At 42.0% G+C, this 22,276-nt stretch overlaps 1 protein-coding gene across 2 annotated transcripts; it reads right to left on the bottom strand.

Moving 5' to 3' along the window:
• Positions 1 to 7,642: 7,642 nt before the first annotated feature.
• On the bottom strand, positions 7,643 to 17,949 carry BTN2A2 (butyrophilin subfamily 2 member A2). 2 transcript variants are annotated; one of them, XM_003788889.3, is made up of 7 exons: positions 17,097 to 17,949; positions 16,029 to 16,376; positions 12,786 to 13,067; positions 11,056 to 11,223; positions 10,590 to 10,610; positions 10,466 to 10,492; positions 7,643 to 9,124 (listed from the first exon to the last, which is right to left on the bottom strand). In XM_003788889.3, exons 1-7 carry the CDS (start codon positions 17,191 to 17,193, stop codon positions 8,502 to 8,504), a joined length of 1,566 nt encoding a protein of 521 aa, XP_003788937.1. In that variant the 5' UTR covers positions 17,194 to 17,949; the 3' UTR covers positions 7,643 to 8,501. The 2 variants fall into 2 exon arrangements, with proteins under 2 accessions (XP_003788937.1, XP_012659988.1); XM_012804534.2 differs by having other exon boundaries at positions 17,827 to 17,949.
• Positions 17,950 to 22,276: the final 4,327 nt, after the last annotated feature.

Here is a 22,276-nt window from a genome sequence, read left to right as displayed (position 1 = left end):
AGGAATACAAATTTTCTTTGTAGATTTATCTGGCTAACTGCTGGTATGTTCCAGGCACTGGGGCTTACTGCCTGCTAGTTCATAGCTCTTCTCTCTGTCACCATCAGTTTCTATCTACTACTCATTAGCCATGGAACCCAAAGTCATGGAACCCAAAGCACTAAGCACTCAATATTTCTGCTTCTTCATCTTCAAGGTGAAGATGAGACCTATTCCATAAGTCATTTGGGGAGGACTTAGCACAGCACCTGTACATTTAAATCCTCAATTAAAGTCATTGCCTTCCATTTTAAAAGGTTCCATAATTGTCTCCACACTGATGACTCCCAAATCCACCTCTCTAGGAGATGGTATCAACAGGTTCCTGCTGTGGAGTTGGGGTTTGGTTTCAAGGTGAAAGAAAAATTTCTAAAAAATTTGGCATGAGAAAATATATACACGGGAGTATCAGTTGTGGCAAGTAAGGGGGAGAGATAGGGGAAGGAGTGTTCTTCACATTGTATTCTGTGGAATGATGCTTGCTGCAATGGCACAATATAGATAGTTTTCATTGAAACAGCAGATGGTAGGAGGTGGGCAGATGATATAGAAAAATAGTGTGACACTCCAGGCAATAAATGATGAGGGCTAGGGGAGGAGGAAAAAGGGAGTTGGTTGATTCCTACTATTAATAAGAGCTAATATTTATGTGGAACATACTAAGCTCTTGGAATTGTGAGTAGGAGGTGAATCCCCTAGCGCTATCCTGTATCCTGGGCTCTGGACGTTATGTGCATTAACAATACTTACAACAGTAAGAGGTAAATACTCGTATTCCCTACTTTTTATGAGGAAGCTAAGTTCCAGAGACACTAAATAACTCATCCAAGTTCACACAAGTCTTTACTGACTGAGCTGGGACTTGAGTCCTGGGGCAGGGACTTTACCCAGAGTCATAGAGCACAGTGAGGAGGTGGTAAGCTAGATACACTATATGATCCTTAGTGGTTGAAATCTGTGAATTAGGAAAGTGATTGAGACCAACTGGGATTGGCTGCCCCCCCCCCAAAGAAGTTTGAGATGGAAAGAAGCTTTTTTAGAATTTTCAGTTTTGGGGGAAGCTGTGCATTGATTCAAAAGCTTGGAAGAGTGGGCAGACTCAAATAGTATACAGCAACCAGACTTGAATGCCAGCTGGAGTGGATTTGCCATGGGTTTGGTGGCTGGCAAGGTGGCCATACTGAAAAGGTCTCAGCAGCCAGAGGGCTTTCATTGTGGGCAGGTCTGAGAAGGTTTTAGCAGGGAGCTAAAGCATGGCTATCTTAATTCTGCCTGTGGGGATCAGAATTCCACTTTTGGAACAGGCTGAAGGACTCCCACACCCCATGGAAACTGGAATCAAGGGCACTGTGAGACTTGCCCATGATGGATTCTTGTGACTTTTAAGATCCCAACTCACAGGGTCTGAATGCTGAGAAAATAATCAGGTGATCACTGAAGGCAACAAGTTTGTATTAAGGACCATAGAGGTTGCTGGCTGTACTCTGTCTCCTAAAGACCTCACTTGGTGTCCCAGCAACATATTGTAATCAAGTGCATAGACTTATGTTTATTTGGCCACAAGGAAGACCAAGCACAAATCATCCATATGCTGTCTCCAGGAAACACACGCAGTCTTGAAGGACAAATCAAGACTCAGGGTTAAGGGATGGAAAACAGTATTTCAAGCAAATGGAAATCAGGAGAAAGGAGAGGTTGCAATCTTATTTTCAGACACAAGCGGATTTAAAGCAACTAAAGTTAAGAAAGACAAAGATGATGAAATCAATATATAATCACCTACACACTCATATGAATGGCAAAACATAACTATAGTCCAGAAAAATAGAAGGGAAGAAGAGAGAGAGGGGAGGAGAGGGGGCTGTGAGAGGAGGAGAGTATTTGAAGGAACCTCACCTTATGTGCATGATGCAATGGTACACTTCAAAACTATTAAGAAATGAGCTTAATTGTGATGGATGTGTTACTTAGTTCAATGTTAGTATTTCACATTGTATATCGAAGCAGTACATAAATACGTCAATGTAAAAAAAAATAATAAAGTGTCTTAAGCACATAAAAAAAAAGAAAGATAAAGATGGACACTTTTTACTGGTCAAAGGAACAATTTAACAAGAAGATATTTCAATTTTAAACATTTATGCACCTAACTTAAATGCTCCCAGATTTATGAAACAGACCTTGATGAGTTCGAGCAATATGATATTCCATAACACCATAATAGTCAGGGACTAACACCCCTCTGACAGAACTGGACAGATCCTCTAAACAGAAACTAAACAAAGATACAAAGGACTTAAATGTGACCATAGAAAAAATGGGGTTAATAGACATATACAGAACACTCCACCCCAAAGCTAAAGAATATACAGTTTTCTCATCAGTCCATGGTACATACTCCAAAATTGACCACATCCTAGGATACAAATCAAACTTGAGCAAAATTAAAAGAATATAAATTACACCTTGTATCTCCCCAGACCACAGGCAATAAAGGTGGAACTCAACTCCAACAAAAACATTCATCCCCACACAAAGACTTGGAAATTAAACAACCTTATGCTGAATGATAGTTGGGTTCAGGAAGAAAAAAAGAAGAAATTGTTAAATTCCTCATATAACAACAATAAAGACACAAGTTACCAAAACTTGTGGGATACAGCAAAAGCAGTCTTAAGAGGGAAATTTATTGCATTAGATGCCTAAATTCACATCAACAAACTCATGAACCATCTTATGGAATTGGAAAAAAAAAAAAAATCCCAAACCCAGGAGAGGAAAAGAAATAACCAAAATTCAATCAGAGATTGGTGAAATTCAAAACAGAAGAATCATTCAGAAAATTCAAGAAACAAAAAGTTGGTTTTTCAAAAAAATAAATAAAATTGTTAAACCTTTGTCCAGATTAACTAGAAACAGAAAAGTAAAATCTCTAATAATCTCAATCAGAAACAAAGAGAAATAACAGATGCTGCAGAGATACAAGAGATCATTTCTGAGTACCACAAGAAACTCTATGCCCAGAAATTTGACAACATGGAGGAAATGGATCACACCCTGGAATCATACCTTTTCCCTAAACCTAAACAAGAAGAAATAGAACTCTTGAACAGACTGATTTCAAGATCAAAGAAACAATAAAAAATCTCCAAACAAAAAAAAAAAACGGCCTGGTCTAGATGGCTTCACACCAGAATTCTATCAAAACTTCAAAGACAAGCTTATGCCCATACTGCAGAAATTACTCCAAGAAATTGAGAAAGAAGGAATCTTCCCCAACATGTTCTATGAAGGAAACATCACCCTGATGCCAAAACCAGGAAAAGATCCAACTAAAACAGAGAACTTCAGACCAATTTCACTAATGAATATAGATGCAAAAATTCTCAATAAAATCCTAGCCAATACATTACAGCTACACATTAAGAAAACCATTCATCATGATTAAGTAGGTTTCATCCCAGGGATGCAGGGCTGGTTTAACATATGCAAGTCCATAAATGTAATTCACCATATCAACAGAAGCAAAAACAAAGACCATATGATCCTCCCAATAGATGCAGAGAAAGCATTTGATAAAATTCAGCATCATTTTCTAATTAGAACACTTAAGAATATAGGCATAGGTGGCACATTTATGAATCTGATCGAAGCCATTTACAACAAACCCACAACTAACATCATATTGAATGGAGTCAAACTGAAAGCTTTTCCACTTATAAGTGGAAACAGACAAAGTTGTCCTCCATAGCCACTACTAGTCAACATAGTGCTACAAGTTCTTGGCAATACAATCAGGGAGGAGAAAGAAATAAAAGGCATCCAAATGGATGCAGAGGAGGTCAAACTCTCACTCTTTGCTGACGATATGATCTTGTACATAGACAACCTCAAAGACTCAACCCACAAGACTCCTTGGAAGTGATAAAAAAAATACAGCAATGTCTCAGGATATAAAATCAATGTCCACAAATCAGTAGCTTTTGTATATGCCAATATCAGCCAAGATGAGAAACTAATCAAGGACACAATTCCCTTCACAGCAGCTTCAAAAAAAAAAAGAAAGAAAGAAAGAAAGAACGAAAGAAAGAAATACCTAGGAATATACATAAGAAAAGAGGTTAGGAACTCTACAAAGAAAATTATGAAACTCTAAGAAAAGAAATCTCAGAAGATAGTAACAAATGGAAGAATGTACCATGCTCATGGCTGGGAAGAATCATCATTCTTAAAATGTCTATACTACCCAAAGTGATCTATAGATTCAATACAATCCCCATTAAAATACCATCTTACTTCCAAGATTTGGAAAAAATAATTCTTCGTTTTTTGTTTGTTTGTTTTTAGAGACAGAGTCTCACTTTGTCACCCTTGGTAGAGTGCTGTACTGTCACAGCTCACAGCAGCCTCCAGCTCTTGGGCTTAGGTAATTTTCTTATCTCAGCCTCCTGAGTAGCTGGGACTACAGGTGCTCACCACAACACCCAGCTATTTTTTTTGTTGCAGTTTGGCTGGGGCCAGGTTCAAACCCGCCACCCTTGGTATATGGGGCTGGCACCCTACTCACTGAGCCACAGATGCCACCCTAATTCTTCATTTTTTATGGAACCAGAAGAACCCCATATAGCCAACACAATTCTTAGTAGTAAAAACAAAGCCAGGGGTATCACCTTATCAGACTTTCAGCTATACTACAAGGCCATCGTGATCAAAACAGCATGGTATTGGCATAAAAACAGAGACACTGACATTTGAAACTGAATAGAAAACCATGAGATGAAACTAATATCTTACAGTCACCTGATCTTCGATAAACAAAACAAGAACAAACACTAGGGAAAAGAATCCCTATTCTATAAATGGTGTTGATAACCACATGTAAAAGAACAGGATAACCACATGTAAAAGACTGAAACTGGATCTGCACCTTTTACCACTTACAAAAATTGATTCAAGGTAGATAAAAGATTTAAATATAAGGCATGAAGCGATAAAAATCTTCAAAGAAAGTGTGGGGAAAACACTTAAAGCTATAGGTCAGGGAAAGATTTTATGAAGAAAACTTTTGTGACGGTTGCAGTAACAACAAAAATAAACAAATGGGACTTAATTAAACTGAAAAGCCTCTGCACAGCTAAGGAAACAACAACCAAAGCAAGACAACCTTCAGAATGGGAAAAGATATTTGCGTATTATGAATCTGACAAAAGCTTGATAACTAGAATCTAGAGAGAAGTCAAAATAATCAACAAAAATGACCCAATAATACCATATGTCACTGGACAAGAGAGATGAATAGAACCTTCTCTAAAGAAGATAGAAGAATGGCTAACAAACATATGAAAAAATGCTCATCGTCCCTAATCAGAGAAATGCAAACCCAAACTACCCTGAGATATCACCTAACCCAGTGAGAATGGCCCCCATCACAAAGTCTGCAGATGCTGGCATGGATGTAGAAAGAAGGGAACCCTTTTACGCTGATGGTGGGACTGCAAACTACAACCTTTTGGAAGGAAGTATTGACAATCCTCAAGGAACTCAAATTAGACCTCCCATTTGATCCTGCAATCCCATTACTGGGCATCTACCCAGAAAGAAAAAAATCCTTTTAATATAAGGACGTTTGCACTAGACTGTTTATCGCTCAATTTACAATCACCAAAATATGGAAACAGCCTAAAGCCCACCAACCCAGAAATGGATTAACAATCCGGGGTATATGTATACCATCGAATACTACTCAATCACTAAAAATGATGGAGACTTTACATCTTTGTATTAACCTGGATGGAGGTGTAACACATTCTTCTTAGTAAAGCATCACAAGAATGGAGAAGTAAGAATCCAATGTACTCTATTCTAATATGAAGGCAGTAGATGAGTTAATACAAAGGGAGGGGTAGAGGAATGAGCAAGTGGGGAAAGGGGAGAAGAGAGGAGGGTGGGGGGGGTCATGGTTACATCTGGGGGCAGGACACAATTATAAGTGGGACTTTATCTAACAAATGTAATCAGTGTAACCTAATTCTTTGTACCCCCAAGGAATCTGAAACAATAAAAAAAATTTTTTTTCCAGCCCAATTTTACAGTTGGATTACTGGATTATCAGAGTTGTCCAGAGAGACAGACCAATAGGATAGATAGGTAGAAATTTAGCTTAAAGATTAATAGATATATGAAAGGGTATTTATTAGAGGAATTGGCTTATACTATTATGGAAGCTGAGAAATCCCACAACAGGCTATGTCGGGGTCCCTTTGTGGACGCCACTTATCAAGGCCCAGGACTTATCAAGGCCCTATCTAGCTGTGTTCCAGATGCGGACCGCTATGCTGTTCTCTCTCTCAGGAACAATTGCTCTTAGGTGCCTGAGAGCTATTTACCTTAGCAGAAGGGAAAGAGAGAGAGAGAGAGGGAGAGAGAGAGAGAGAGAGAGAGAGTGTCTTTGAGAGTGAAGTAGTCTTAGAATAGATCTTAGTCTTTAGCAGAGCTTAGTAATCTTCAGCAGACCTGCCATGCTGGTGTTCTGCAGGTAGGAGAAGAGACAGAGTCAGAGTAAGCCGGTCTGTGATAGAATGAGCTCACTCCCCACTGTCTTCTCCTCTAGCCTATATAAGGCTGATCTTGTGCCTGTCAACACCACAGGTGTAGAGACTGCCAATTCACCAATGCTCTCATCTCGGGAGCTCTCTCATGCTTGTTACTAGAGCTAAATCCTTCCCCATGCCCTTTTCACCAAGGTGGTCCATTATTGAACTACAGGTCTTTCTTATAACTCTCACTTCTCCTAGCCATAGGCTATATGGGCTGCTACAAGTCTATCTGCAAGCTGGGAACCTGGGGTGCTGGTAGCCTGCTTCAGTCCAAGTCTGAAAGCTTTAGAAGCAGGGAAGCTATTTGTTTAATTCTCAGTCCATGGCCAAAGGCCTGAGAATCCAGGAGTTTGGCGTAAGTCTTGAAGTCTAAATGTTGGAAAGCCTGAAGTTCTGATGTACAAGAACAGGAGAAAAAGAGTGACCCTGCTCCAGAAAGCGGGGTGGGGAGTGGGGGAGACAGAATTCCCATTCTCTGACTTTTTATTCTATAGGGCCCCTTGCTGAGATATGTGACCCACACACACTTAAGGCAGGTCTTACCCACTCAGTTTGCAGACTCACCTGCTAATGTACTCAGGACATCCCTGCTAGACACACGGAGATATAATTTTTTGCCAGATAGCTAGGTATCCCTTAATGCAGTCAAGTTAACATCTAAAATTAACCATTGCACTGATTCACTTTCAAGGTCTATTCCAGTTCTTAAATATAGTCTGGGAATTCCTGAGTAGGGGGGATGTTAGATATATTTTTAAAGATCCACAAGGTAGACACTATTTTAGTAAAGTTTTCTTAGGCTAGTATTACCTATGATATTCCAGAAAATTTAATACAAGAGGAGGTATGAAAATACAGATACCTTCTATTAAACCAGACATTAGATTTGCAAAACATTAAACAGTGTCATACTTTTCAATAAATTTATTTTGCATGGAAATAATAGTTATTTTCATAAAATATGCTACTTGTATTTATATTTTTTGTTAATGTTATTTAAGGTAAATTCATAAATAATTAGAAAATTTTCTCAGTTTCAATCTAGAATGCCATAAATACTAATAAATATTAATTCAAATGAACAGAATTTCCTTGGGTTACTTAATAATTTTTAAGGATATAAAGGCATCCTGAGACTAGAAAGCTTTAACACTGCTGTCCCCTTTCAACCTGAACCCTAAGGTAGACCTGGTCCAGTAGTTGACTACTCAGGCAGGACATCAAACCTCAAGCAATGCTCAATGACTGAGTACTGACACCTTGTTTATCGCAGGGAAACCTGAGCCAGCCCAGATCAACATGCATCTGCATCCTTCATTCGTTTCCTTCCTGGGTCTAAGCCTGTGGGTGTGTGGTCTGGAAATCTTAGGGGTTGGGTGGAAATAGTCTGTCATCTCAAAGTACTCCTTTAGCTGTCAGGGTGAGACATAACCACACTTACAACCTTGATCTTTCTCCCACCTCTCTGGTCCCACTTCCTCTGTCTCTGACCCCCATATGTGGTTCCCTCCTCTTCTTGTATCCTGGTGGATTATGTTGCCCTCATCCCATGTTCGCCATATCTGATGCTGACGGGAGTATCAGGATTGACACTGTCACCCTGATGGTAAAGGAGCGGGTTTGCTGCCCACCATCTTTTCACACTTTGTCTTGCCTGGCAGCTGTGTTACAGTAGTAACTGCCTAACATCAGATCTTCCCTATACAGTCAAGCAGAGGAGATAAAAAAGCCACAGCCTGATGAGGGGGAGAGCTGGGGCTGAGCCCTAAAATGGGTGTGAAGAAGCAGCTTATATGACCAGAGGGAATGAGGCCTATACTCAGCCAGGAGGCCCTGACAGTGGCAGCTGGGAGGGTGAGGGCTTCCCTACATGGCTGGGAGACCAGGCAATTGGTCTTGTGGGAGGTGGTGGGTTTGTGATCTATGAAGAATCAGGCCCTCCTCAGGCACTGTGACACCATTGGCTCCTGTGAGTACTGGCCAGATGAATAGGGGGCTGTCATCAGACCCCAGCCTGAAGAAGGGCCTCAGGGGGCCAGCAAAGGCTGAATGGGGACATGTGTAGAGGTGTGATCTGTCCCTCATGTTGTAGAAGGAGACATCTCCAGCTTCATAGTCCAGGAAGACACCCACCCTGCAAAGGCGCTCTCTCAGAGGGAGAATCCTCTCAGGGGAGGACAGGACCCGGTACTTATTTTCAAACATCTCCAGGGTCCAGAAGCCATTCTGAGGAAGCAATAGGGCCTCCCCTTTCCTCTCAACACTGTCTCTACAAACTCCCACTGTCCATCCCATGACATTTTCAACTTCCACCTCCCAGTAATGTTTTCCTGAAGTGAAGCTCTCCCGGCCCAGGACACAGGGCTGACAGTCAAACCTCTCAGGGTTGTCAGGCACACTCTGGCGGGAAGGGCCGCGTCTCACACTTCTCCGGTCCTCAGACAGGAAGAGCTCAGGATGAGCTGTGTCTGGGTCCAAGACCACATCGGCTGCAGAGGAAGTATAAAATTTAGGCCTGGAGTATTAAGAACCTGGAGTCTGTGTGATTGTGGTGGTGCTTTCCATGAAGGGCTCTTGATCCCAGGCAGCTCACAGACTGAGAATTGCCAAAGCTGCTCTTTTTTCTCTCCAGTGAAGGAGAAGTGTCCTCAGGTGGAGGAGAATGGAGGCTCTAGGAAACCCAGAAAGTTTAGCCTGAGCCAAAATTAATGATTTTTACTTCCTCTCAGCATTCTTAGATCTGCCTTATATTCTTTGTAAGACTTATGACCTCTGGGACTTTCTTCATTTAGAAACTTTCCAACTTGGCTGAAACCAGCAAAGAGGCTTCATATCCTGCTTTCCTCATGTCCCCATAATCAACTAAGGTGAATCTCTTACTACAAAATGTCCTCATTGCTCTTCTGTTCTTTTTACCAGGTGACAACTGATTTAAATGATTGAAAGGACAACCTTCAAAGAGTGGAAGAGGATATATTTTCCCAACCTACTGCCTGAGAACCCTGCAACATGAGTCTCTGGGAAATAGTCCAGACCTCTCCCAATTCAGTTCATTATTACTTATTCAGTCTACCTTTCTATTACATTAAAATGTTTTAATCCTTTATCCAAGTTCATATGCTAATTAACTTATTTGTGTCTGAAATTCATAGAGGCAATTTTGAAATTTACCTAAAAACAAATGATCTTTGTGTCATGATCTCTGGTAATGCTAAGTTCTATAGTACTTCTGGGCTAAAGGTGACAAATCATAAAATTCAAAGTGCTCATTACAAGTAGGCAAGTGGATTCTGTGTTTTCCCACTCACCAGGCCCCCTGCCCTGGCAGGCTACATGCAGGGTATAGCAGTGCCTGAGGAGCACAGAGGCACTTCAGGTCATATATTTGGACACCCTACCATCAGGCTTATTGGGGAACCTCATTTCTTTTTCTTTTTCTCCAGATGGTTCTTCAGTCACCATCCCCAATATAAAAAGCTAAGACAGCTGAGGCTTCTTACAAATTGACCCAGGATCCAAGAACAACAAGTACTGTAACTCTTATTAGCTCTACTATGCATCACAGACCTCTAGTAATTGTGGACTAAATTATTCTAAAACAGAAAAGATCATAGGAAATAAACTATAGAGTTCATAAACTCTATAGCTCCTGGGGTTCCCTGACAGATGAGCCATGAACAAGCATTGGCAGGACACAGCTGGTGAGCCAGCCTCGTCCCCCCAGCTGTCGCCACCCGGCCTTGGGCCCCTTGCTTTTCTCTTGTCCAGAGCACTATTGGCTGCTACTAGGGAGAAAGGTCAGGATCTGAGAGAATGTCAGAAGTGCTCACCAGCATGTAAGAGTGTTCTTCTCCATCCTGCAAGGGACAGACAGAGAGGTCAATGTCATGAGATAAAGGCTAACCAAGCAGAACACAAATTGTGCCTGAATAGTTCAAGAAAGGCTAAACTTACGCAATTCTTCTTGAAGTTGCCCTGAAAAAGAAACAAACAGAATAATGTTCTCAACAGAAGAACTATGAGAAGTTGGGCTTATATTAAGCAATGCAGGACCTGTCCTTCCTCTGAACACCAACATCACCCTTCCCCCATGCCAGGGAACTCTCAAAAACCAGAAGGGATTTGTGACCCAGAGACTGGACAGTATCAGAACATTTTGAGGCTTCCTTTGGTTAACCATTTAGTGATGTAGTGCCAGGTAAATGTACGCAATGTTTGCAGAATGAAGTAATAAAGTTCTGTGTGATTAATCCCTAGGACTTGAGAGCTCTAAGCCCCTTGCTGCAACTTTCCTTTCTTTTCCTAAGCTGCTACCTGTCAGGGAGTATCCTTTCTATGTCAGTGAATAGTCCTCCTATCCCTTTACCTTTAATTTGACATTCTTTCTCTTGTTACCTATGTTCTTTACCCAGTTTCTTACATGCAATTTCTTTTTCTTCTTGTTCCACCTCCTTTTCCTCTGACAATATCTTCTTTTTCCTCTGGAGTTTCTTGATGCAACACATGCTCACGGCCATAAGGATGGTGAGAATAGGCAGGATGACAGCCAGGATCACAACTATTGGAGATATGCTGGGTGTGAAATATTCTGAAAAGACAACCAGAAAAGTCCATTTGTGAGAAACAGAAGACCCAATGTGAGAGTGCCTCTCAGGAGCACATCTGAAGAGCTTCCTCGGGTGCCTGCTCTGTCACTTTCTCCTCACAAATCCCAGATGGAGCAAGTGATGCTGACTCCACACTGGCTGACCCCTCTGAAAGCCAGTGCTGAGGCCCAGGAGATAGAAAACCAGAAACATCTGGAGGAGTCACCATGGGCAGGACCAGGGAGAATAAAGCTAACCGGCTGTGCTGAATCAGCATAGCCACCACCCTGGTTCAAGCCACTGTCACTCTTGCCTGGAATATTATAATGCCCCCTCCTTGTTCTGCTGTTAACACCTGTAGTCTCTTCTTAGCAGGGCAGCCTGAGATGATATTAATTCTTTATTCATAACCACAGAATGCTTCCCATCTTACTCAGAGTAAAAGGCAAAGTCTGTTTGCAGCCTGTGCTGCCCCATACAATATGGCCTTATTGTTGCTGTGAATTCATCTCCCTGCACTCACTCCATTTCAGCAATACTAGCAGAGACCCTTGGGGTTCTGTGAAACTACTAGACATGTCCCTACTGCAGGCCCTTAGCATAAACTATTCTTCTTAGCCGGCTTGCTTGGTCCTCAAGTAACTGCTTGGTTTAACTCCTTGATTGCTCAATTCCCGTCTTTACAACAAAGTTTTCCCTTTCCATCCTGGTAATAATCACCATACCCCATGGCCCTGGCACTCCCTGTTCCCTCCTTCCTTAATTTTTCCTACATACTCATCACCCTCTGATATAATACACATTTAACTAGTTGTTGAATCACTTAAATTAACTATTTCATGTATTGCTTTCTTCCTCTCTAGAATGTCAACTCCATAAAGGCATCTCCAATGATTTATGCTTGGTTTGTACAATGGTGTCTAGAATATATGAAATGCTTCTTGTGTATTTATTGCATGAATTATCAATGTGCATAGGTGGGGAATTTCCTTAGCTCTGTCCTTGAAAAATTCCTATGGGTAGAAATGGAGGGTTTTGGCAGACAGAACCATCACATGCAAATGGAGACCATAGATACTATTCTCCATGTTTGTTTCTTTTGTTGGGCAGGGGGAAGGTCTGGCTCTGCTACTCCTGCTTAAGTACAGTGGTATGATCATAGCTCACTTTAACCTCCAAATCCTAGGCTTTAAGTGATCCTCCTGCCTCAGCCACCTGAATAGCTAGGATTATAGGTGCCTACCATCATATCTGGCTAATTATTCTCCATGTTTTAGGACTGTTCTTACTGTTTAAAAATTGTTGCATCACAAGAACCTTATCAGAAAAAAAAAGATGAGATTAACCTTTAGAAAAGAGATTGTTACTCATGTCTTTGGAGATTCTCTGGTTTTTTCTCTTCTGACAAGAGGAAAGGACCAGCTCAGGTATAACTAGCAGCTCCTCAGGGCCAAGGACTCTTCAACACACATTCCTGCCCTCTTCTCATCATCACCTGGGGATCTACCGGTAGGCTGAGGATCCCACCTCCACACCATGAGTCTCCAAAGGGCAGAGAACTAACCTGGAATGAAAATCACAGTTTCCTTTTCCTGGCCGAGCAAGGTGTTGTTGACAGAGCAGGACATGTTCCTCACGGAGCTGTCTCTGATGATCACAGCTATGGTCACCAGGAAGAGGCCGTCTGTATCAGCAGTGTAAGCCTCCTCCAGGGCAGGTACATCCTTACCATAAGGGTCTCTCCACACTGCCAGGGGCTCTGGATACCACCCTCCAGATGTGCACTCCAGCCGGATGCCGCCATCCTCATGTCCCTTCATTTCAACAAAGGGCTGAGAGCCCAGACCTAAGGAGGAAGGCCAGGGGTTAGCTACAAAGCAGAGGTGTCTCAGCCTCTACTAAGCCTTTTCTGTGAAGGGAGGAATGAAGGAAGAAAAAGACAGAGCAAGAAGCATGAAGGAGGAAAGAACCTTGATGTTTGAGAACACTAGGAGACCAATATGCCAAATAAATCTGAGATCTCTAAGACAAAAGAATTACACTGCACACTCTTCCCTGTTCTCCACCTACAGACCCCATCACAGCAATAAGCATCTGTCTGTCTGCCATAACTGCTTGCTGCTAGATTTATTCTGACAAAAACTAATTTTCTCACTTCCAACTGGGTGTTTCCAGTACAACCTGAAGCAGGCAGACTGAGGATTTCACTTTTTTACTTAAAAATACTTCTCAATAGGCTCAGCACCCATAGCTCAGTGGTTACAGCCACATACATTGGGGCTGGCAGTTTCGAGCCTGGCTCGGGCCTACTAAACAATGACAACTACAATAAAGGAAAAAAAAATAGCTGGGCATTGTGGTGGGCACCTGTAGTCCCAGCTACTTGGGAGGCTGAGGCAAGAGAATTGCTTAAGCCCAAGAGTTTGAGGTTGTTGTGAGCTGTAACACCACAGCACTCTGCCAAGGGTGACATAGTGAGACTCTGTCTCCAAAAAAAAAAAATGCTTCTCAAGAAACCTTGGTTTCATGAAGCTCTAGAACAGGAGTCCTCAAACTTTTTAAACAGGGGGCCAGTTCACTGTCCCTCAGACCATTGGAGGGCTGGACTGAGGGCCCCAGGATGAGTCGGCTGCTAAGCAGGACAGGCAGCGGAGGTAAAAACACCTGGCGGGCCGGATGAATGTCCTATGCCAGCAGCATGTGGCCTGCGAGCCATAGTTTGCAGACGCCTGCTCTAGAATAACACAACACAGAAACCTGCCAGGCTGACATAATCAAAACAAATTTTTCAAACTAAAGACATTGTCCTTTCTGTCCAGTTCTGGGCTTCATAACACCATAGGTATTTACTACCTATATGAAGTAATGGTTTTTAGGAGAATGGACAAAGCTAGCCACCAAAGCCAACCCTGATCCTGATTCACAGATATTTGTCTCCCAGAAGCTATAATTTTCTTACAGTCTTTTGAGAACATCACTGCATTAGAAAAGTCTGGATGCTGTCTGGATCCTTAAGATAACAATACCATTTCTTCAATATTAGAAAATCATCAAAAATCCTCAGAATATAGACTCACCTTAACTAAATTAAATCTTTAAAACTATCTTCCACAATACTGAATACCAAGTCTGAGAAGTCTGCAAATTTCTCATAGTGAGTGATTCCCCCCATTAGCAACATGTGATCTTTGAAAGTTCTTTTGAATAATTCCTCTGTAAAACCTTCTCAGAAAATTATACTAAAGACAAGAAATTAAAGCAATCACTTAAATCTATTGCTTTGGGCTCAATTTAATTTTCATCAAGAGAGAAAAGAATCAGTTGTACATTTAAAGGCTTACACGTAAACCTTGACATAGAATAACAATTAAAATTACTAAGCTATAAAATTGTGTAAAATATCTCACAAGGTTCAGTGAGCACAAGCATAGGACTTACAAAATAAGCCAGCAAACCAAATGAACCAAACCAGCTAATAAACAATTAACAAACCAAGAAAAAAAACCTTTAACATTCCGATTCAGAGTGTGAAGTCAAAAGCCAGGTTCATGTTTATATGGAAAGAATCCAGGGTTCCTGCCACACCTGAACCAGTAACAGGATTGTGCAGTGCTGCTATGGGCAGTGAGGACACAAGGGTCATAAAACTCTCCTTTTTGTGGTGTCTTCATTTGATCAGTTACAAGATTGTTACTGAACAGAGGTAAGATCTCATGCAAATTACGGTTTGAGGCTCCCTAGGAAGGACATACTCTCCCCAACTCTATTGGTACGATAAACTAAAGATAGACTAAAATGCCACCAGATAGTCTTCTGTGTTTTAAAGGCTATTCCAATCTTCAAATGTTTCTTTTAAAGCACAATACACTGACCTCAGGTGTGCAGTCATCCCTTAAAGTCATTTTAATAAACTCTTAGAAATTCCAATTTATTTTCTATTTATTTATATTTTTGGTAGATATAGGGCCTCACTCTATTGACAGGCTGTAGTTCAGTGGCACCATCAAAGCTGACTGCAGCCTCTGAATCTGGGCTCAAAAGATCTTCCTGCCTAGATGGGACTATAGGCACACAACCACTCTCAACTAATTTTTTAGTTTTTTGTAGAGACAGGGTATGCTATGCTACCTAGGCTTCCCTGGAACTCCTGACCTCAAGTAATTCTCCACAGTTGGCCTCCCAAAGTGCTGGTATTACAGGTGTGAGCCACTGGGCCTTGCTATAACCCCCATTTAAATATACTGCTATGCTGAAGCCTTGCTAAATTACTCCCTCCCAAATTCTTACTCAATTTCTCTGCAAGGGTTACCGCTTAGTGTATATCTTTGCCCCTGTTCTTAGTTTTGCTTAAAAAAAAATCTATTTACATATAAGTCACTCTATCTGCAATCAATTGGGGAAAGGAGAAAAAAGCAGTATTAATATTTATGAAGAAATGAGATGTCCATATATTGTAATTATCTGGGCTGTCCTTGTTTATCCCAGTTACACAAGCACAATTATTGACAGTGCCTCCTCTCACTCTCACAAGTGCACAGTTTCAATGATAAAAGAGGTTTAGGAATTATCTTCTTGGATTAACCAGACTCTCCTATTCAAGGCCACAGATGAATTCTAACTATGCTTCTCAAGAAGTGGTGTTCACAGTTTTTTATGGCAAACTCACTCATTTGACCCTGAGTCTCTCGTGTGGAAAGGGGATTTCAGGCAAAATTATTTTGGTCTGCAAGGGCTTAAGATTGACTGAGAAACTTTCCCTAAAAAGTCACACTGTGAAACAGTAATAAAGGAAAATGAAGTGACCTACCTGCTACTTTGAGGTGCATAATGGCCTCATCATAGGACCTGCCTTCTTGGAAGTAACAGCGGTAGATGCCATTGTCCTGGGCTGTGACATTGTGGATGACCAGCGCCACACTGCCTCTACTCATGTCTTTGCTCACAAGGGTGGCTCTTCCTCGGTACTCCTCCATCTGCTCCTCTGTTCTTTCTCGCCCACCCTTATAAACCAGCACTGCTGGGGAGAACTGAGTCCGGAACCACCGCACCTCCATGTCCTCAGCATTTTTCTCTGGGGACAGGTGGCAGTGTAACGTGATGTTTTCTCCCACCATGGTCAGGATTGGATCAGCCGGTCCCTTGACAGTAAACTGGGCTATTCAACAAAGGAGCAGAATCACACAGGGACTTCAGGCATCAAATATCTAAGTCAGGAAAGGAAGTGGATGGTCCAGGCATTGAAAAATTCTTTCCAAGGCTACAGAAGCTTTCTAGGCTGAGAACTGTGGGAACTAGTAGCTGTGGCTTGAAGCAACAGCTATTGAGGGTGCTAATGTCTCCTGAACAAACACTGAAGCACTCATCCTGACTACCCTCTACAAATCCTGTGTCCCGAGAACGTTTTTTCTCTATCCCCCAGTCTAGCACAGTGCCTGAAGGTAGTATAAATCAAGCTGTCCAAAAGGATACCCACTAACTCATTCCAATTGGTCAAGCTGTGAGTTTAAAATTATATGCAGAATATTAAAGATTAAAAAATTTTAAATGTTAAATATCTCACTGGTAATTCTTTGCATTAACCAAGCATTTAAATATTAATGTTTCATTATAGGGATAAAACAAGATAAATTATGAAAATTCATTTCATGTTGTAAAAAGTAAAAAAAAATTTTTTTTTGAAAATTTGCAATCGTATATAGACCTAGACTTTGTAGCTCTCACTGTATGCCTACTGGACAGCACTACTATCAGTGCACTGAACACACGCGGAATGAAAGGATGAGTCAAAACTATCACAGTCCTTCTTCCCCTCCATACACTTAGTGTTGAAGTTGCTTTCTGATAATTGAGAGCAGCAAATGGCATGCATCCCTACCCGACACCAGTGCAAGCAGGCTGAGGATGGGGAGGAGAAAGGAAGCTGGCAGGGAGAAGTGCAGGGAGGCAGCCGGCTCCGTAAGTACCAAGAACATAGTCACCCAGCACAGGCAGGGACCACAGGCCTAGAGGTACAGAGGGGTAGATTCAGCCAAGGAGATTTGACATCACTATTCTGATATAGCTCAAACATTCCGGTCACCTATGTTGTTCTCATCAGCGCCCCAACTTTTGTTTTGGGCATCCCTTCTTCCTAAGGTTCCAAGTACCTCTCAATAAAAGGATTCATTAAGCATTCTATGAAATAAGTCAACAATAAAACCACCAGGCAGGCAGTTATCCACCCTCTTGGGCTCACTTCTCTAGCCAGAGTTCAGTTTCTTCAGTTGTCACTTGATATTCTTCTGCACCCTCCCTCTCTTCTCTTCCACCTTTTGATGAACCAGGAGGGCAACCTGAGTTAAGGCCAGGCATGGCCGTACCTCCCCAAAGGTGGCCTCTGCCTCCCCCCATAGCCCATTCGGTTCCCCCTCCAGCCTCACCCATCTCAAAGCTGCAGCCCTACACCTTCCTTTCTTACCTTCTAGATTTAACCTCTGTATTTTCTTTTCTCCTTTGACCTCCCAAATGATGATTTTCCAGTCGTCCCTCTTTTCTCCAACCCGCTCACGAGCACAGGCAACACTCGAGAACAAACAGACTCGGAAGAGAAGAGCAAATTTTTTCACCTCGCATTAGTTGCGACGTTGGGAGCTCGTATCTGGTGTCCCGCGTGTCCACAAAGTCCCAAGATTTCCAATGAACTCTTCCGTGCCCAGGATTGGCCGGCTGTGGGTCAGCCAGCCAATGGTTTCCTGGAGCCTTATTTCTCACCAGTTACTAGGTGGAAAGCACAAAAACAAATCGCAACTAGCAAATAAACTTTTGAGAATATTGCGTCTTTTTAATTTCCCTTTTCTTTCTTCAAAAGCAAGAAACATTTCTCTCTGTTATTCTTTTTTTTCTTTCTTTCTTCGTCTTCTTCTTCTTCTTCTTCTTTTTTTTTTTTTTGCAAAGCCTTAAGAGTCTCGGCAGTTTAGTGGCGTTGCTGCTCAGAAGGTGAGGTCTATGTAAAGGTGTGGGGGTGGCGCTCTCACTCAAGCACTGGTCTTCTTCAAGCTGCTAGGTTTGGAGGCTTGGAGGCTGGGAGGGAAGGGGAGTGCTGGAAGCAGACATGAGTGGCAGGGAGGGAGAAAGAGGGAAGAGAGACAACAGCTACAGTAGCTTTTCAACAATTATTGGGTAGAAAAGTTGCTGAGGATACAGAGGGAGAGTCAAAAATCCTTTCCTTCAGGGAGATGAGATCCTAATGGGGACAGAAGGTGGAATTTCAGAAGATGTTCCAGTTGGCCTTCACCCTTTGGCAACATTTGATTTGACACTTACTTTCTACCTCCCCAACATGCCCATCACAGACTAAAATACTGTAATTGTACAGATATGTTTCAGAATAATTTTTCTGAAGAACAGTTGTCAATATTCCTCTAAGTGCTGAATGCTTCCTTTGGAAGCCTCAATTACCTTCTAATTCCAGTCTTTTCTATTTTACTGACCCCTGAACTTTCTCATACAACAGTTTCACCCGCCAACTAATGCTTCGGAATTACACTCAAAAATGGATTTTGGATGGAGAGGCTAATAAGAGTCAAAGAAATGTAATTCTTGGGTAATTCCACTGAGGACTGGGCTGCTATTGGGAAAGAACAGAAGAGAGGGCTATTAAGGACTGAGAGCCCGGACAGCCCGGTTCAGATCTGCCTTCAGATTTTCTATTGGAAGAAATAAGCCCCACAGTTCCTGAGGTAGCTTGTGCCAGAAGCATGTACATAAGCTATGCCTCTAACCCTACCAAGCTGATGTTGATGCAGGACAAGTGGAATCCCAGACAGCTCCTGGAGCTGGGAGGCACAGACCAGCTGCCTCCACCTTGGCAATGTTGGTGCGGTAGCAGCAAGCAGCAGAACCAGCAGGCTGGAGGGTGGGCAGGGGGTCCCCATTTCCTAGGCCTGGGACTAAAAAGGATTGTAGTCATTAATTTGCAAGCCAGACAGATGTCCCAGACATGCTAAATGTAACACATTGTTCCAGACAGACAGACAGACATCACAGATATGCTAAATGTAACGTGTTGTTCCAGACAGACAGAAATGTAGCATGTTGTTCTAGACAGTCAGATGTCACAGACACACCAAATGTAACTACCTAGCCCCACTAAATGTAACTGTCCAGGACCCCATGGGACTAATATATATATATATACACCCCTAGACAAAGAGCCTACAGACTGACAGAGAAGGAGAGAGAGCACTTTTCTCTCCTGACTCCAGTTTTCTCTCTGCCAAGAGTTCTGGCACTTCTGTATTCTTTTCTGTAAATAAATCCTGTCTTACCACTGATCTGTGGTCCAAGGATTAGTTCTTCGAATCACCGAGCCCAAGAACCTACTGAAGAATGAAATTCTGATATCAGTGTGAACCAGAGGGAATCTAATGTGCTTGGAAAAGAACAATGGACAATGAGCTAGGTTAGCAGGAAGTCAGTTCCTCCTTGTGTGTATCAGATGACATAGTGACAACTTGACCCAGACATTCTCTGTCATGGGAGGGATAAACACAGAGAAAGGGTCACTTCAACATAGCTCTGTGTGGATCTAGTATACATGCATCAAGACTGAACACTGACTAATTCTCTTTTGCTTTGCAATAAACTGCAATGGGTAAAGGCAATTTGGCTGAGTCTCTTCCTCTGAGTATCACCAGACATAAAGTCCTTCCGGATGAGGCCTAGACATGTTGACACACAGAAAAACCATTCCGACTCTGCCCTGTTCATATTCCAAATGGAATCAATGAACATAGTACAGTACTTGTATAAGCTGCAAATGTCCAGGACTGCATAAATATTAACTAGTACATTTGCCTTAAGAGAAGAAGTTTCACAGAACACACAGTAGAAATGATACTGGGACCCCAAAAGAACAGAAGACAAGAAAAAGGATCAAATTCTTTCCATCTTGAAGCCTTCTAATCTGTGCTGGTCTCCTGTCTCCACTGTCTACCTTTCTTGGCTTTTGACTGTGAATGGAAGATTCACAACTCTCATGCACTCCTCTCATAGGAGTAACTGGGGGAGGTCCTGTAGCCTCTAGATTAATAATTATGATTTGTAATCCCAATACCTCAGAAGGGAATCAATCATATTAGGCATTAAGCCTTCAGAGTAAAATTATTTTTCTTTACAGTGATAAATGTATGTATACAGAGCTCATAGTAAAGTTGTTTGTCTTCAAAATCTGTGTAATAGTGTAAGGTGATGAGATAACACCTGCTCCCAAGCAAGGCCCATTGACTGGGGTAAGGATAATGAGCACAGGTGCTGATAACTGTAAAAACAGCAAGAGCCTGGCAATGACCCAGGATACTTTTACAATCTGGGTACCTGACTCCAAAAGACTCCTCTTGAATTTGGCAACTTGTGCTAAGATAGCTCTGCCAGAGAGGAATAGCCACTGCCCTGCTGATTGGCACCTGAGAGATGTCCAGACTCATTTGAGTTCCTGTGTCAGTAGACTTCCATGTTCCACCATTGTTCATTACCCCCCAAATTACTGACTTTAATAACTGCCTTGTGAATGTGTGAATATGTGTGCAAATATCTCACAATAAACTATGAATATGAGCATTATTGATTGGCCACTGAGTCATTATGAAATCTTTTGCTTTGAAGAAAATTTCAGCTTCACACTGGCCATCAGAACCTCTTTAACATAACAAAATCAATAGGAGACCTGGCCTGGGCTACAGGACCACCCCAGATCAAATCTAGGCGGTGAAGCAGAAAGGTAGTGTGATGGGGACATGTATTGGAAGACAGGAGGTCACTTGTGAATGAATGAGTGGGCTGAAGGGAGGGCAAATAGATCTTGACAGTATATTCACTATATTCTCAGAAGCAGAGTCCTGAGAACAGATGCTGTGGATCTGTTCTCTTGGCATCTCTCACCAATAACTGAGGCAGATGGTTTCCTGCAAGGATCACTACTTCTGATCTAAGGTGTCTGCCTCTCTTCTCCTCTGCCTCAGGGCTGTCTCTAACATCAGTGATACACAGCCCTTGCATCAGAGTTGATCCTAAGAGGAAACCTCCAATCATTAAAGAACAGGAGGATGCAAGATGTGAATGTTCCCCTCCCACCCCATCCCCAGGTCTTAGGAAGATTCTGTTATATCCCCAAATTTCATATTTCTTAGAATTCTGGGTAGAATTCAGCCAAGTTGTCCACACTGTTAATAACTCATTAATGAATGCTTAATGCCATTTCTTATATAACTGGGTCCTTCCCTTCTTTGACTAATTTTCTTTCTGTGCTTATGTTTCCTGGCATCACTTCCTAAACACGTGTGGTAGGCTGAATAGGACTCCCATCCTCTCACGTCCCAACAACAGCCCCTGTAAAACTTCTGGGTCTGATATGTTACACAGCAAAGTGGTTCTTATACATTGAATTAAGGTTTGGTTTAAAGTAGAGGGATTATCCTGACTTGTCTGGGTGGACTCAGTCTCAAATAGCACAAGTACTTAAAGTAGAAGGCAGAAGAGTCAAAAGAGATAAAATAGAAAAAGAATCAAGAAAAAGCCAAGATTGAGAAATAGTCAACCTTTTGTTGCTGCTTTGAAGATGAAGGAGGGAGCTAGGAGCCAGGGTGTGGCAGCCTTTAGAGCTGGGAACAGCCCTCAGCTAATGCCCAAGGAGGAACTGTGACCTTAATTCTAAAATTCCAGGGAACTGTACTCTGTCAACAATCTGAAACACCAAGAAAACAGATTCTTCCCTTCAGCTTCCAGAATGGAATGCGGCCTGCAACATCTAAAATTTAGCTCAGTGAGATCCATGTCTCACTTCTGATCTAAAGATCTATGAGACAATAAATCTGTTATTTCAAGTCTCTGAATTTGTGGGAATTTATTATGACAACTAGAAAACTCATGCGATAAGGATTTTGTATAAATGTTGCAATGATGTAAACTGTGAATCTGTGGTGAGTAGAGTGGGTGTGTAAGGCCACTCCACGGTGCTGAGCAGACCCATAAGAGCCTGGAAAAATCCAAATGGAAAGAGGGAAGATTACTAACAATTTT

Source organism: Otolemur garnettii, unplaced genomic scaffold (assembly GCF_000181295.1).
Source record: "Otolemur garnettii isolate 467f Iridium unplaced genomic scaffold, OtoGar3 scaffold00029, whole genome shotgun sequence".
Lineage (NCBI taxonomy): Eukaryota > Metazoa > Chordata > Mammalia > Primates > Galagidae > Otolemur > Otolemur garnettii.
This window is presented reverse-complemented; position numbering and strand designations above follow the sequence as displayed.

Coding starts and splice junctions, on each gene's coding strand:
- BTN2A2 (XM_003788889.3), bottom strand. CDS start 17,193: ATGTTCTTGGTACTTACGGAGCCGGCTGCCTCCCTGCACTTCTCCCTG. Junction 16,377..17,096: donor CCTGCTTGCACTGGTGTCGG/GTAGGGATGCAT, acceptor TTTGTTGAATAG/CCCAGTTTACTGTCAAGGGA. Junction 11,224..12,785: donor AACTGTGATTTTCATTCCAG/GTTAGTTCTCTG, acceptor TTGTCTTTTCAG/AATATTTCACACCCAGCATA.